Genomic DNA, 16,923 nt, shown 5'->3' on the forward strand with positions numbered 1-16,923 from the left:
AAGAAAATATAGTTTCCACTGTGATGAAGCAGAATGAAAATTAGAATTGGGATTTGAATAAGAAAAGGTTGTCAGACATGAAATTAATAAGCAAAATTACATTATCTAACATAAAGTTAGTGAAGTATACCTGAAATGTTTCAAAAAAGGAAAGAAAACTATTCAGCTTAAATTTCTAATTAAATACTTTTATTAATGTACTTGCAGTGTCTCTTCTTTGGAGAAATAACGAGCAGGTCATACTGGGTTTTTTTTTTTTTTACGACAGAGACTATATTTCTCTGGGTGAATAGGTTATGACAGAAATATTTTCCACAGGTAAAATTCTACGTTATAAAGCTCTCTTCTTCTCTTTTCGATGTGTAAATAAAGTTTCATCATCAAACTCTCCATCACGCGCTCCCTTATTTTATTGGTGAGAGAGGATGACGCGCGAGCTGTACCTGCGAGGGATGCGTGCGTCTTGCCGGCCGGGCGTGCAGCCTTGGGGGACGTATGATGGGGATGCGGATGCCATAGCAACAGGGCGATTAGATTCAAACCTTTGTATGGCCATTTATTTATTTAATATTCCATTTGCATGCGCCGCGCGCCTCTGTGACCGTACTGATTCGACCTCTGTGTGTGAGCGAGGAGTGTTGCAGCTTCATACTGGAGTCTGACCAGTGTAGCAACCTTAAACGCTCAACAAGTTGTTTTATTTTTTTAAGGAGGCACGAGGAATCATCAGATTGCGAGGTTCTACTTGGAGCAGCTTATTCTTCTATAGAGAAATAGAGCCAAAATAGAGCCTATTCTTCTGTCCTGCGAAAGGGAAGAAAGGACACCGCTATACGAGACAATGTCATTTAAAGTCGGCAGAAGTGGGATTACATGCCAGCTGCGAGAGTTGATTTGGGGCGTCAATTTAAACACCTGATCAAGTTATTTCCGGCTTCATTTTTACGAAACAGCGCCTATTGTAGAGCTGTCTTCTTTGGCTGTCTGAGCTCTTCAGTCACGGACAGGCGCTTCTTCCATCATGACTGTTTTTTCCATTCGGGGACTCAAAATGAAAATGTGCCGTGGAGTCTGTAAAAAACATGGGATAGATTTGGCGTAATGTGACTTGTTTCAGGCGTGTTGTATGTCCCTGTCGATCTGTTTTTCTGTGTGCGTGTTTCCATCGCGTGTCAGAATGAATCAGTGCGCCTCGGAGTGTGAGCGCCCGCGTGTGCCATTATGTGCGTCCCTTATGTCCATTAACTCCTCTTCCCTTATGACAAAGGATCAAGTGTCCTTGTCATTCATCCGCGGATGAATGCACTCTGCCACTTTACCGCTCAAATAATCTCCTGCATGATGATGTGTGTAGAAAATCTCAAAACTGGATGAGCGGACTGGCCACAGAGGCGACAAAGGCAGGACACTTACGACAAATGAGCGGTGAGCTTTATTATCTACCAAAGACCGGGGATCTGGTGCCAGTATGACCGGCGTCGGAGCGCTGACGGCGGCTGTAAAAAGGAAAGGGAGGGCCTCTGAAGGAGAGAAACGTTTCAAGGACGTGGAAGGAGGACAACATCTGTAGAAGAGAAACATCTGTAAGGAAACGGGGCTGTTTAAGAAAAGAAGGGAAAAGAAGCTGCTGGGTGAATGATTTAATGTCTGGATGGAGCTATTTCCAAGGGCACTGAGGTAAGCATGGCCACATCAGCGGAGAGAGGGCGGAGGTGCGAGCTGTCAGCTCCAGGAGAATGACTCCAGACAGAGACCACTTTCTTTAAGCTTTTACAATTTAACATTCAGACTGATGTTGACACTCTCACATTTGTAATTTAGACAGGTTGATACAGTAAACATACAGTAAACAGTTACGTTCCTAGAAGGGGAGTCACAGGTTACTTTATATTCACCCTATTCTCACCCTCCTCCTACTCCTTGAGCTGGGATGGATGGAGTTGCTGGAGGTGTAGGTACCCCCTGTAGTGCAGGGGGGTCTGGGGGTGACAGCCTCCCCAGACGAGGGGACTCAAAGCGGCGCAGCAAAGGCAGCCTGCCCTCCCCAGGCTACAGGTTGTCCCAGGCCTCTCTAGAGGGGGAGAAAGGCTCCTTTGGGGGAGACAGCTCCTCCTTATGTGGACGTGGCCGCCGCCTCTCCATCATGAGCTCATCTACCCGGGACAGCCTTCCTTTCCGAACAGCAGGAACCCCAACAACCCCAGTGCCCCTGCCACCTCCACCCAGCTCCTCCTGCTCCACCACAGCCCATCCTCCACCTCCTCGCTCAGTGGGCTTTGCTGCCTCCCGCGCCGCCCTGACTTCCACCTCCTCCACTGGGACAGGAGTGATGGTGGTGGCTACTGGTCCAGAGACCACAACCAGCACGGCATGCAACACCACAGCAGGGACCCCTGAAATGATGGGGGTGTTTGGGATGGGGCTGGATGGGGAGGACTATAGTGCCTCCAACCAGAGCACCTTCATCCAGAGGCAGTTTGGAGCCATGCTGCAGCCAGGGGTCAACAAGTTCAGTTTGCGCATGTTTGGATCCCACAAGGCTGTGGCTCTGGAGCAGGAGAGACTGAAATCAGCAGGGTCATGGATCATACACCCCTACAGTGACTTCAGGTATGGAGTCCCACACAAACACAAACACACACACACACACACACACACACACACACACACACACACACACACACACACACACACACACACACACACAGCTGTCTCTTCATTAAGCCTGTCACACTGATGTTGGTTGGTTGTAGACACATAATGTTCTTTTAGCTGAAATATGGGTGAAAGCAATGTGGAATTCAGCTCACTTTAGCGAGTTCACTTGATGAAAATTGACAAAAATGAACGAAGTGGGAGACAGCAACCTTAACGGGGTAAGAGGGCGGAGGACATTTGGAAGGAAACAGAAACATGCAGCAGGGTAAAAGTATATTGCTGGAGACCAAACAAAGGAGTATACAACGCTCTGTAAGGGTTGGAGAACATCAAAGATGGAATGGGAGAATGAGTCTCTATAGGCAAAATAAGCAGAGGATGTTTGATGAACTAAAAAGTTGAATGAAAAAAGGGAGTGGATGAAAAGTCCTTGGGAGCGTGACAAAAGCAGTGAGAGAGAGAAAGGTGGGTGTGCCTCCGTAATGGACATCATGCAGCAGTGTTACACAGCTAAATGTTTTAAATGAAGTGATTATAAATACTTAGTGTAGCTTCAGTTTCCAGTAGAAAGAGTTTCGGAGTCAGGGTGAGAATATGCAAATAGAGAGGACAAATTTAGCCACAAGGAGTGTGGCTGATGAGTAAGCAGTGAGAGATGCCTTCCATGTCAATTAGGGAAAATGTTAAGTTTGTTTTAATTTGAACAGAGGATGAACTCAGCATACACACCCCTGCTGTTGCAAGGATTTGTCCAGTCAAATGATAAGCACAACAATGAATCACACCTGTGGGGACAAAGACGAATTGACTATTGACCTTTTGTCATTTTTGGTGGGTTTTTTTAAGTGAATGTTGTCCAATGATGATAAAAAAAACCCCCAACTTGTTAGGCATTTGTCATGGTAAATTTTCCCTTTGGCTTACTTGTTTTAATGGATGTGAGTAGGGGAGGAAAAAATGCTACACATCTTATGTAAAAACAAATGACTTTAAAATGCACTTGTTGACCGGTAAAGTTTTTGTTGTCATGGTTTTCATTGGTTTATTTAGAGACAAATAAACTCCAAAAATGTGCAGGTGGGCAGCATCCATAAACTCCAGACAGACTGTAGCAACAATGGATGACTTGATCCCCAAGGCTCCTGGCCCACTTATGTACACACACCTACACACACACACACACACACACACACACACACACACACACACACACACACACACACACACACACACACACACACACACACACACACACACACACACACACACACACACCGGATTGAAACACAGCCGTTTCTTATTGTCTGTCAATTTGATGATCACTCACAAGTGCTGCGTATGAGAAGAAGGTACAGTGAATGAGGTCATTGAAAAATAGGTGAATGAGTGTATGCATAAATAAAATTCCTCATTGAATCTCAGCCTGTCCGCCACTTACTGATAGCCAAGATAGCTAAAAAATGTATTACAGTCCTAATTATCATGTCAGAGAATAACAATTGAATTGTCATTAAATGATGTATGGCATACTTAAATTATGCAGTTAAGTATGTATAATGCATAATTTAGCAATTTAACTTTTCAGTTAAGCACCTGTATACTTTGGAGCAGCTTCTGAAGGGGAACATAGTGACTGAGAGAAAAAGACAAATTACTTCTAAAGCCCCTTAATATGTTTTTGTCCCATCATTGACCTTGAGTGAAACTTCATGTGAACTAATGTGTATTAATATAAGTCTGTTTCATTACTGGGTAAAAACTCATAAATATACATTTAAAGAAAATGCTTGACATGCAACTTAAAAAAAATAAATATATATATCCTGATTTATTTTCAATTAACTCCTAATGGGCTATAATTAAAAAATAAATATTGCAATACTGTTTTAAGAAAGACATTAAACTTGCCATTTATGTCACAAGTTTACGAGAAAATCTTGACAAAAGTATACATTCAAAGAGAAAAGTTCCACACTGGAGCAACAAGAGGCATCCAGAGTGGAAGAATTTAGCTGTCACCACTGAGGAGTCGTACAGCTACAGGGCGGGTGACATAACACATATAGGAACAGAGATTGATTATGTAATTGTCAGATGCTGTTGTGCTTGTTTGTCTCGGCCTCAATTAAAGTAGATTTTGTGTTTAGTTTGACAACAGCTGAGCAGGTAGATGCAGGTCAGTTCTCTTGCAACACCTCTTAATGTTCAAAGTGGAATTCTGATGAGACTATGGAAAACCACGCTGATTGCATTTGCAATTTCTTGTGTGTGTGTGTGTGTGTGTGTATGAGTGTTTGCACCTGAACCCCCACACATCCAAGAGCTGTGTGAATCCACAGTTAAAATGTGGGATAAGATGTCTGTCTCTTGCCTGTTTTGTTTTGAGCTTGTTTAGTGATAAACTGACCTTGAATTAGCGGTTAAATGTCAGCAACCACAGAAGAATCTAGTTCACAGAGGTGGACTAAAGTGCATTGACGTGTTTAACAATCAATTACATGCATTACTCTGCAAGAAAAACACTAACAGGGTCATTAACCTCTTTTAAAATGTAAATGGGTAAATGTTTGGTGTGCAATTCTAATCCATTACACTTTCTGCCAAATTCAGTGAATATCTCTTCAATGTCGTCTAACTGAGTCATAGCAACAGGTGGCATTGTTTTATGCTAGCTACTCCCTCACTTCAACATTCTTATATGTAAATATTCAACATCCTTACATAATATATAATTTAATGACAAAAATACTGACATTTTGTAGCGTGGCATGATTTTACCAAGTGTAGCTTCAAGGTCAGGGATAAATCGACAGCCTCTTTCTAGGGCTACAGATTCTGTGTTGCTGTAAATAATCCCTGTATTTATTGCCAGTGATTATGAAGTGACACATCTGCTAGTATAAGTGACAAAATCAGACAGAAGTGTGTGTGTCGGTGTCTGTGTGTGTAGCAGAATGATGACTCATACTTAATCTTCATCAGTCTAGCGGTAGCGTCACATCATGAGGTTGTGTTACTAAATTAGCGCTCAATAGGAATCGACCACAGAGCTGGAGTGTACTTTCTCACAGAGCCAGAGTGAAGAGAGAAAGAGATTGTATGCAGGGATGAGCGAGTCATTGATCCGGGTTGAGGTGGAAGAAAGATTACAGGAATCGTCTCCAGATGATTGGATCGCGTCTTCTGTCATACTTTAATCTCTCACAATATCTCAATGACTGTGGCTACATACGTCATCCTGTAATGCCCCCCAGCATGAAATATTCCCAAGGTTAACTTTTATTTGCTTCCCCATTGTCTGTCTCTCTTTCTTAACTTAATTCTGCTCTAATTTTTTATTTTAAGTGTAAAGGATGCTCCCAATATCACCTTTGCCTTTGCCTTGAGCATTTGCAAAGGATCAAACTGAATCATTCATATGTACCAGTCCTGCACTTGGACAAGGTTACAAAGAAGTTTTTGCACTTGTAAGTGTCCTGGATGATCTCAAAGTTATCAAAGTCAAAGTCTGGCCCCAAGAGGGAAAAGGAACCATATATTGAAAGTTAACATTTTATTTGTTTAAAGAAAAGTAAATGTTAAAAGGATAAGCTGAAAGAATGATGTGGCTGGTTGCAGAAGAAGTGAAAGTGGGGTCTTAAAATGTTCTAACATTTGCATTTGAAATTGTCCTTTAAAGGTCATTTCATTCATTTCCAAAAAAGCAATTTAGTCTTCAAGGAAAATACCAACCCAGCTGATATGACATGTTGCAATTCATCTTCCAATGATCTCCATATTTATTTTTCTCTTTCTTAAATCTATGAAAAATAACTCTGATTAAGTCATCAAGGTTATCCCAGAATGGGCATGATAGATGACCCGACGAGCCGTTGAGAAGGGAACCAGCACCAGAAAGCAAACAGCTCAGACTTAAACTGAGGGTGGCTATGAAAACACATAATGAAGATGTTTCAAGGATGATTTGTTTGAGACCCTATACAGTAACTATAGACATCTCTGCCTCTCCTTTTTTTAGTCTATCACAATTTTTGTTTTGTTTTCTTATACCCTTTTAGAGTTCTAAAGTCCACCCATGATTTATTACATTTTTTTCAACAGAGAGCAACTACTCCGTTTCCTTTGTGCATTCTAATGTGCAATCAATGTGTAACACTGAAATGTCCCTGTATCCTGCAGGCCGTTTCCAAAAAACGCCTTAAACCTGCATTTGTTCTAACAGACTCCACTAGTTTTATAAAGAAATCCAATTGCTTTACTTTCAGGAACAAGCCATTTCCTTTTTGTGTTCTATGGACCTGTATTAGATTAAGCAGGGTAGGCTTAAAGTTACCTTCCTTGGGATGGAAGTATTTGAAGTCCAACGACAGTGGCCTTTCAGTCAGAACGGGGGAATTGAAAGTTTTAGCCTCCATGCTTTGATAGCATCCCTTATGGCTCCTTAAAAACAAGATGGAGACAGAAAAAATGTTAAATGAAGGATTTTATCTGAGTTGAACATGACTCTTTCTGTCTGTCTAGGTTCTACTGGGACCTGTTGATGTTAATGTTGATGATGGGGAACTTGATCATCCTTCCAGTAGGCATCACTTTTTTTAGAGACGAGAACACACCGTCGTGGATAATATTCAACGTGGTCTCTGACACTCTCTTCATGGTCGATCTGGTTTTAAACTTCAGGACTGGGATCATAAAGGAGGACAACACTGAGATATTACTGGACCCAAGGTGAGCAGAGACATTTCTTCATGTATATGTCTTACATGATAGGGCATTGGTAATGTGTTGTGTGTAGGATATACTGAAGAATATCAATACAGCTACTGTATCGACAAGCATTTCAAATTGTGCCTCTGACCTTCTGCTGGATTCGTTCAGACAATGAGTCATGTTTAAAGGGGACGTCCAGCCTTTGGCAGAGTTGCAGTTCACATTCCAGTTTTGTTCCTGTTGAATACTGATTTAAATGTTTTCATGTCAGCCAAATGTAAGCTCTTTTCTCTCACTCAGGGCGATTCGTCAGAAGTACCTGAAGACCTGGTTTCTTGTAGACTTTGTGTCATCCATTCCAGTGGACTACATCTTTCTCATGGTGGACAGTCTGGACTCTGAGGTCTACAGGACAGCCAGGGCACTGCGCATTGTCCGCTTTACCAAAATCCTGAGCTTGCTTCGACTGCTTCGCTTGTCCAGACTCATTCGTTACATCCACCAATGGGAAGAGGTGAGAGACAGAAAATAGAAAATCAGAACTCAAAAAGGAAATAGAGAACAAGAACAAATGAAAGAAAGAACAAATCTTTCTTTCACAATTTGTGGAGATAAAATAAAGGAATAAGTTACTTTAGCAGATGGCTGTTCCGTCATGAGCCCGGGTCTGCTGAAGATTTCTGCCTGTTAAAAGGAAGTTTTTTCTTGCCACGCTATGACGGATTAAGATGGGCTCTTGTAATATAGCCATCAGTAAGGTCCTTTACCTGCTTTTTGTAAACATAACGATGAGCATGGTCTTGTTGCCTGCTCTTTTGTTAATGTTAACAGACAAACAGTAAGGTCCTTTACCTGCTTTTGTAAAGTGTCTTGAGATAACGCCTGTTATGAATTGACGCTATATAAATAAAGATTGATTGATTGATTGATTGACTTACTCTATCTACTTATCCATTATTTGCCTCTCTCCTGTATCCTTGCTTTCTTCTGGCTCATTCCTTCTGCTCTTCCTCAGATCTTTCACATGACCTATGACCTTGCCAGTGCCATGGTGAGGATTGTTAACCTCATTGGTATGATGCTGCTGCTGTGCCACTGGGATGGCTGTTTACAGTTTCTGGTACCCATGCTGCAGGACTTCCCTCCTGACTGCTGGGTCTCCAAGAACCTGATGGTGGTAAGTTCTCAAACTCGCAATCTGCACAATAAAATGATTAAGTTTTTTTGCCAAAATGTTGAACATCAATAGTTAAAAACACGCTGATTAGTATCCCTTGTTTCCATCATGTTGAATGGAGCAGGATATGTTAGATTGCCTTGAGGGAATATCTTCATCCTTATCGTTAGTACGAATTCATCTTGATGATTTGGTGTATAAATCTTTTAATTGTGTCAACCATCTAAGAGTAATTCTTCTTTTAGGTTTGTAAAGCTCTAATACATACAGTATGTGTAGGAGACCTCGAAGCAGCTGAGTTATATTTGGATTGGAGCCAAGTGTTTGTTGTGAGCTGAAAAGGAACTGTGACTCTGAGACTGAAGAAATGTACATGTCTGAGATTTACAAGTCAAGCTAATATATTGTTTCTATTGAAAGTGTAACCAGATGGAAAAGAATGTATAGACTGTACCTTCTAGCAGAATATAAGCAGCACTGCACTGTGTAGATGAATACTTTGCCAACGATTGTAAGATCTTGGTCAGCATGGGTCAGCGACTTGTCAGCCATGGGTATTCTGTTCTGTTGTTTGACCATGGCCAAATAAATCTAAGATAATCCACAGTCAGTTTCACGTTTCCCTTATCGCACAATACTACAGAACAAATCTACTTGGAATCAAGGATGAACGAATAATGTTGTTTTAAGGTCAAATATATAAAGAATACCTCATCAAAAATGATGCCAACTGTGATTTCACGGTGGAAATTGTCTCCTTGCTCCAATCAAGAACCTGGTTAGTCTACAGTAGTAAGATGTGTCTACTAACGGTTGTGTTCCAAGGTGTTACGTCCCACCAGTAAATGCTTGTTGAGCATGTCTCCTTTAATGAAGTTATAGTGAATTTTTCGAGGCCTATATTTTCTTTATTATTTTAATACACTAAAATATACCCCCTCATATAACCCTGTTCTGTTGGAAAGATGGGGCTAGATGTTAACTGCAGATGCATTTTTTTTGTGTGCAGAGAAAAAAAAAAAAGGTGACATTCAGTTTTAGATGAAAGTACTATCTCAGTTTGTTTGAACAAGGTGCAAAACATTTATTTCACATCAATGTGAAGCAGTGATTCAGACAGGCTCTGTGTTTGGTTATCTGTGTATGTTCAGACCGAGATCGTTTATCAGATTCCACATTGTTTGCTGCTTATCTGTGTTCATTGGCTCCTGTAGCAACATGTCCAGTTGGAATTCAATTGACAATCATCATCATTATCATAATCACAAAAATAAAAAGATTTTCCAATTAAAAAATCTCAACAGAGATCATGTAGAGGTGTGAACACACACACAGACGAAGGCCTGGGGAGCTGCTCACGCGTGAGCTGGCACAAAGACAGATGAATGCTCACAGATACACAGTTGTATGAATAGCTGAGTCATGTCAGCAGTTGCCCGGGTGATTGTTGCTAGGAAGGCAGATGCTGGGATCTTCCCTAGAGTAAGTTCCCTCATCTGTTGGACCATTAACATCTTTGTTAATTGGACTCACTCACACAGCACCTAAAAACAGGAACACATGCACACACAGGTTGATCTTTTATGTATTCAGTGATGCATTTGAACTACATTTTACTGCCAGTGTTATATTAACTTTCTTCTGATTTGCAGCTGGGTTTTGACAGTTAAATTACTCTATTGTTACATGTTATGAGGTTGAGAACCTCTTAGGGGAAACAGTCAATTTAACCTGACTGAAATACTGTAAGAACAGTTCAATATTGCAGTACCTTTTAATTAACACTTGAAACTTGTTTTAATCCTCATGTCACCATCTCTGTCTGCCTCTCACGCACAGAATGACACATGGGGTGTGCAGTACTCCTATGCTTTGTTCAAAGCCATGAGCCACATGTTGTGTATCGGATATGGTGCCCAGGCTCCAGAAGGCATGACTGACGTGTGGCTGACCATGCTCAGTATGATCGTAGGGGCCACCTGCTATGCCATGTTCATCGGCCACGCCACTGCTCTGATTCAGTCACTGGATTCCTCCCGGCGACAGTACCAGGAGAAGGTAAAACTTGACATTCATCCATCTGTACTGAGTCTGTCTCTCCATGTTGTACACCTTTAGGAATAAAATTTGATCCTATTGACTTTTTTCAATCAAGCATAAAATCTTTGTGTTTGCTCATCTGGAATTAATGAATTATCTCTTCTCGCTCAATGTAGCGGTCATTTCTTATCAAAACTGTGACTGAATATTTTCTGTAATAGACAAATCTAGACCTATCAGAGTTGGGCTTATAGGATAAAATAAACCCTAGGGTAATGAGATGAGTAATGGAATAGGACAGAAAAATCTCTTTTACTTTGACATGCCGTTTTCTTTTTTAATTAGAATTTATTCTGGTGAATCTTCTGCAAGCAAACACACAAAAGTCACATCATTTAAAGAAACAAGAATGTTCCATGTCATGTACACTATAACGTAACCTAATGATCTAAAAAATCTTTATCCATATTAATATTTCATAATATGGAGCACTGAATAGGCGAGTTAGGGATTAATTGCAGATGCAGTTGTATAAACATAGCCCATTGTTTTTAACAAGGGTCATATGGACAAGTTGCATTGTTTAAAGCAGAAGAAAGGATTGGGAACCAGTGGATTTTTTTATTTATCTAACGCGACTGTTTGCAAATCTCTGAACCGTACGTGTGTGTTATTGCAGTACAAGCAGGTGGAGCAGTACATGTCATTCCATAAACTCCCTGCTGATGTTCGTCAAAAGATCCACGAGTACTATGAGCACCGCTTCCAGGGGAAAATGTTTGATGAGGAGAACATTCTGGGAGAACTCAGTGAGCCTCTTAAAGAGGTAATACATTCACCTTACACCCACATATGCACTCATAAAACTGCAAATATCTGTGAATTTCTCTTTAAATCTTCTATTCTCTTTTAATCTGTTCTTTCTCATTATCTAGGAGATAGTCAGCTTTAACTGCCGCAGCTTAGTGGCTAACATGCCGCTGTTTGCAAACGCTGATCCCAACTTTGTGACTGCCGTGCTGACCAAACTTCGCTTTGAAGTGTTCCAGCCTGCAGATTTTATCATCCGTGAAGGCACAGTGGGAAGGAAAATGTACTTCATCCAACATGGACGAGTCGGTGTTCTTACTCGTGGCAACAAGGAAACCAAATTGAGTGACGGCTCTTACTTTGGAGGTGAAAACATGCCGCATTGTATTGATGTACAAGTTGCTAAAGAAAGTATATCATAAGAAGATAAGGGTGGATGTTTATGCATGTACAGTGTGGGGTCAGTTATATCACAGCCCTTCTGACTGCCTTTTCTGTTGTTCCTCTTTTCTTCTTCGATTGTCTTTCCTCCCATATTCAGAGATCTGTTTGCTGACTCGTGGACGGAGAACAGCCAGTGTTCGTGCAGATACATATTGTCGTCTGTACTCTCTCAGTGTGGACAGCTTTAATGAGGTGTTGGAGGAACATCCTATGATGCGACGTGCTTTTGAAACTGTCGCTGTTGACCGCTTGGACCGTATTGGTAAGGAGGAGCAACAGAAATGTTCTCAACATCTTGTCAATGCAATCTCTTGCTGTTTTCTATCTAGTGTTCAATTCTACAATGAACTTGACAAAAAGCATCTGTTACTTTAAGTCCTAGGAGCTTTCTTAAAAGGCCCAAAAGACTGCTTTATGTTGTCTGTCTTTACTTCCAGTCCTTAGGTAATTTTTTTGTTATCTTCTCTTTTTTCTCTACAGGGAGGAAGAACTCTGTGCTCTTGCGAAAGTCCTCCCAGGCTGGTTCTTTGGGGGGCAGCATAGGTCGTGGTGGAGGCCGGGGTGGAGGGGGTCCAGGAGCTGGAGGAGGCCTTGCAGCAGGAAGTCTTGGCTCATGTGATAGCATGCTGGTGCAACAGATTGTCAAACACGACAGCATGCCTGCCATGCAGGATGCAATTGCAGCTGCCACCGCTGCAGGAAGAGGTGGAGTCATGGGAGGAAGTGGCACTGTGTCTCCTCGACCCCGCCCTGTCATTTGGGCACCACTGGTTCATGCCCCCCTGCAGACAGCTGCTGCCACAAGTAATGTAGCCATCACACTCATGCACCAGCAGCAACAACAGCAGCTCCAGCAGTTGCAGCAGCAGCATGCACTTGGAGGTGCTTTCTTCCTGCCTTCTCCTCTTATCTCCCCCTCTCCCTCCTCCACTTTCCCCCTTACTCCTCCTCGTGCCCCTGTGTTACAGCCGCTCCGCCCTTCTGTGAGCTCTCTAATCGGGATGATGGCAATTGGTGGGATGGGTGGTTTGTCCCCGAGAGGATTTCCTCTCTCTCCATCTACCCTGGGGCTTTCTGGTGGGGTCACATCACCCCCTATTGCTAAGACTCCACCCATGCCAGCCTCCTCAGTCCCAACTTCGGTCCAACAGGGTAGGACTCTTCATTACAGCCTCCGCCTCCAGGCTGATAATCCTACAGGGATTGCTGGACCACTGGGAACCACATCAGGTGGAGGGCCACCAATTCCACCTCTCCACAAGGCACAGACCACAAACCCCCCTGCTGCTTCTGGTGTCCCTGTAGAAGGTAGCATCTCTGTGACAAGCCAGCAGGGAGCAAAAGAAGCTCTCTTACGTCATGGAGGAAACAGCTCTCAGGGTCTGCCAGCACTGGGCAGACTCACCCAAGAAGCCAGGCTGCTGTCTGCTTCACAGCCCACTCTGCCTCACCGCTCCTGGGCTGGGCTGCAGCCTCACCCGCCCCTTCACAGGAAGGCCTCTGGGGGGAATTTGCTTGCAGCTCCCTTTCTGGCAGGGCAGTTAGCCAGGGGAAGCAGTGCGGGAATGCTGACATCTAACAATCCGGTTCAGCTAGTTACAAACGTACCATTTAATGCACAACCACAGGCCACAGTGCCAGTCCCGTCCACTTTAGCAAAGGTTATCTCTGCAAACACCAGCACATACACACAATCTGCCTCTCATACTGCATCTGTACCCATACCTATAGCTGCACATCTGCCTTCCGCTACCTTGCTGCCATCCTCCATTCCAAAACAGGTTCAGCTCTCTTCTACCAGTGTTTCTCCTACACCCACCCCCTCGTCTCCATCACCTATTTTTTCCCAAACACCTCGTCCTAAACCAGTCTCAATGACTCCCTCTGGCTCCTCCTCTCCTCCTATCTGCTCCACACCTTCTTCAGCAGGAACAAACACACTATTGCTGTCATCAACTCCGCGTCCCAAGCCCATCCCCACACCTTCCCCCCGCTCATCCTCCCCCTCTCCCTCCTCCACACCACCTCCATCGGCTGTTTCTAGTCCTGTTCCTTTGCCTCAAACATATGGGTCCAAGTCGTCTCTGACCTCTTCTTCTCCACCTTCATCCTTGACCAGCTCTTCTCCACCACATCCCCAGAGCCCTCGGGCCAAAGCATCAAACACACCTCCATCTGCTTCTCCATTGTCTGGCTCAAGTCCTAACCACACCCCAATACCTTCTCCAATATCAACCCCCAATCTCCGCAGCCGCTCTTCCACCCCTTCCCAAACTCCTACCCTAACAGCTACCCCTACACTTTCCTCCTCTCCGTCCCCTGTTACAACTGTCCTTTCCCTAAGTAAGTCCCAGAGTCCAACCTCTCTCCAGCCATCTGTCTCCAGAGGCCAGACTCTGAGCCAGATCCCAAAACAGGCCTCACCTCTGACTCCAACCCAAAGTGGATCTCCTTCCCCCACACCAGTTAGCACCAGCCCTTTAACTAAAATAACTTTCTCAGTTCATCCTGTAAAGTCACCGCCTGCTTTCGTTACCGTAAGCCCTTCTTCAGGCTCAGGTCATTCAAACAAACCATCCACAAAGACAACCCTGTCCTCATTAACTTTAAGCCCAAACTCAAGCTCATTTAACCCTTCCTCTCTTAGTAACACCCTTTCTGCCATCCCTACCTCTCCTGGTATCCAATCTGCCGCAGCCCAACCCCCAAAACATCTACCTACCACAGCTGCTCCTGCTCACTCATCAAAGCTAAAATCACCCTCTACACCTGCCAAAACATCTCAGGCATCCACCCCTACACCTAACAAGTGAGCACATCATGCAGACCCCCTGCCAACAACACCTCCTTCTAAGATGGGAAAATGAACCTCAGAGGCCAGATGAACTAAGACACAAACTTCTTGCCAACATGTAAGAAAGAAGTCCCATATGCTGATGAGCAATGCATATACAGTTTTACCAGAGTTGGCATCAGACATGAAATGATCTCATGTGGACAGGTACATCTTGTTTGTATTTACTCTAGGATGTGATTGTCTTAGAACATCAAGTGTTCATGTGACTCTCCACCAAGCATCGATCAAGAAAAAGACTGAAGCGTCTTGCAACAGAAGAGTCTAGAATACATCCAAATATATACATACATATCTGTGTAAGTGATTGTTGGAGCAAGCAGGGGAGCTGAAGTGGAAACAATACACACAGAAAATGAGATAGAAGCAATAGCTGAGTCAGAAAATATACAAGTTTCAAGCCTCCAATTTTTGGACAAAAAGCAATATGTGAATACAATTGAGGTAAGTACAGGTTGCTAACCTCAAATGATGTTAAAATACTGTCCTACTGTGTTCTAATGTGCAAGTTAAAAAGCTGAAGGTATAACAGGCCACAATAAAAAACAAAAGGTATTAGCTATTGTAAATAATGGCTCTTATGTATTTAAGTGTGACTTCTGATTTGTTTGTTTTTTTCCCAAAGCTGATTGGCAACCACTGCTGCATATTTGGTTAGAATAAGGATTAAATGTGGTCCTTGACTAGAGGGAATTAAATAAAGTCCAAACAAATTTACTGCCCTCTTCTCTTTTCTTTGCTTCTGCTTATACGGTATTACCTAGCAAGTGGCTAAATGCTAACATTAGCTGTTACCTTACTGTGACTAATGACTTTTCAAATGTTTTTGAAAATGATGTTATTTTTGTTGTAGATAATGTTTTTGTTGCTGCCTTACAATCCATAATTAGTTAAATTATGATTTATTGGATCCCCAATGAAAAACTGACTTTGACCAGGGTCAGATCATTTTAACAGCAACTGAGTTTCTCATCCATAGTATATACAGGAGACAACTGGTTTCCAGCTCCAACTCCCTCTTGCTTCCCACTCTGCACCTAAGTGTAATATTTTCCTCATCAAAATAATGATAATATAAGTATATAGAGTTTCATTAAGAAAATCATTAAGAACTCATTATGAATTTAATGAGTTAGGACCAGTCCACTGGTAGTGTTGTTGTCTAAGGTATATGGTGTTTAGCTTTTGAACAAAGACAAAACGTGTTCACTCTGACGACTTTTGTAATTATTATTTTTTGTGCAACACACAATATTGCTCTTCAATCCACTGTGGCTTTCTTGATTCTGTCCCTTCCATCTCCCTGTACTGTAAATATGTGTCTCTTTGTTGGTCCGTTTTATGCTTTCTCACCCTCAGCCTCTCAGTCTTTCATCTCTTGTCTGTCTCACAGCCTTTCATCTGATTTCACATCTCTGGTGACTAACTGTTTCTTTGACGTTCACACACTATCGGTTTCCCTGACACTTTGCTCTGTGCTACCATCAGCCTCATGTTCATTTTGCTGCTCATTCTGTTGCTCCCAACACTGTTTTAAATGCCATTTCCAGTGATGTTTGATGTTTTGTGTGGGTAGCAACAAGGCACTTTTGTCTTAACCCTTGATACCATGTTGCCTAGATGATACATTTAAGGACCAAATGTTTTATTTTGTATTTATCACAGCTCTAGCTTTGAACAGAAAAAAAATAGCTGACAATGATAACACAGTGATGATGTCAAGTATGGTGGTGTTGAAGGTGTGTACTATGATTATGATGATGACAACCATGATGATGATAATGATGATGGTGATGATGATGATGGTGATAATGATGATGGTGGTGTATATCTGGAAGTACAAATAAAGACGGTTAGATATCATCTTGTGGAGTATGATGAGGCATGATCTCATTACATGCAAAACATATTAAAACTCATTAATAACCTTAGGCAGGATGTGTGGGAAAACAAAAAAATAAGGACTAACATGAGAACATTTTTAAGTATTACCAAAGGTTTTTTTTACACACTATATAATTTAGACTTTTATGCTATTGGTTTGATTTTGATTTTGCCCTTATCAGCTAGCTCTTTATTAAACACAAAAGTATACCGTTTTGTTTCACATTTTGTAACATGCACATTTTACCATGCACTATTCTGTCATTTTCAGAGAAAATACACTAGGAAAAGTACACTATACAAAGCTTAAAGACATTACCTTTGGAATAAATAAGGACAAACGACC

General features: G+C 42.3%; 1 protein-coding gene across 1 annotated transcript; it reads left to right on the top strand.

Moving 5' to 3' along the window:
- Positions 1-495: 495 nt before the first annotated feature.
- LOC306824321 (uncharacterized protein) lies at positions 496-15,500 on the top strand. Its single transcript, XM_079344417.1, has 10 exons — positions 496-2,610; positions 7,180-7,386; positions 7,669-7,882; positions 8,384-8,545; positions 10,385-10,603; positions 11,265-11,411; positions 11,521-11,761; positions 11,937-12,101; positions 12,320-13,473; positions 13,621-15,500. The coding sequence occupies exons 1-10, from the start codon at positions 1,931-1,933 to the stop codon at positions 14,650-14,652; spliced, it is 4,221 nt and encodes a 1,406-aa protein (XP_079200543.1). The 5' UTR covers positions 496-1,930; the 3' UTR covers positions 14,653-15,500.
- The last annotated feature ends 1,423 nt before the right edge of the window (positions 15,501-16,923 follow it).

This window comes from Symphodus melops (assembly GCF_947650265.1).
Source record: "Symphodus melops genome assembly, chromosome: 5".
Classification (NCBI taxonomy): domain Eukaryota; kingdom Metazoa; phylum Chordata; class Actinopteri; order Labriformes; family Labridae; genus Symphodus; species Symphodus melops.

What these genes read in the sequence shown, in the direction of transcription:
- LOC306824321 (XM_079344417.1), top strand. Translation starts at nt 1,931, where the DNA reads ATGGATGGAGTTGCTGGAGGTGTAGGTACCCCCTGTAGTGCAGGGGGG. An exon ending in TGACGGCTCTTACTTTGGAG is followed by an intron (nt 11,762 to 11,936) that starts GTGAAAACATGC and finishes TCCCATATTCAG; the next exon opens with AGATCTGTTTGCTGACTCGT. An exon ending in ATGCACAACCACAGGCCACA is followed by an intron (nt 13,474 to 13,620) that starts GTGCCAGTCCCG and finishes ATTCCAAAACAG; the next exon opens with GTTCAGCTCTCTTCTACCAG.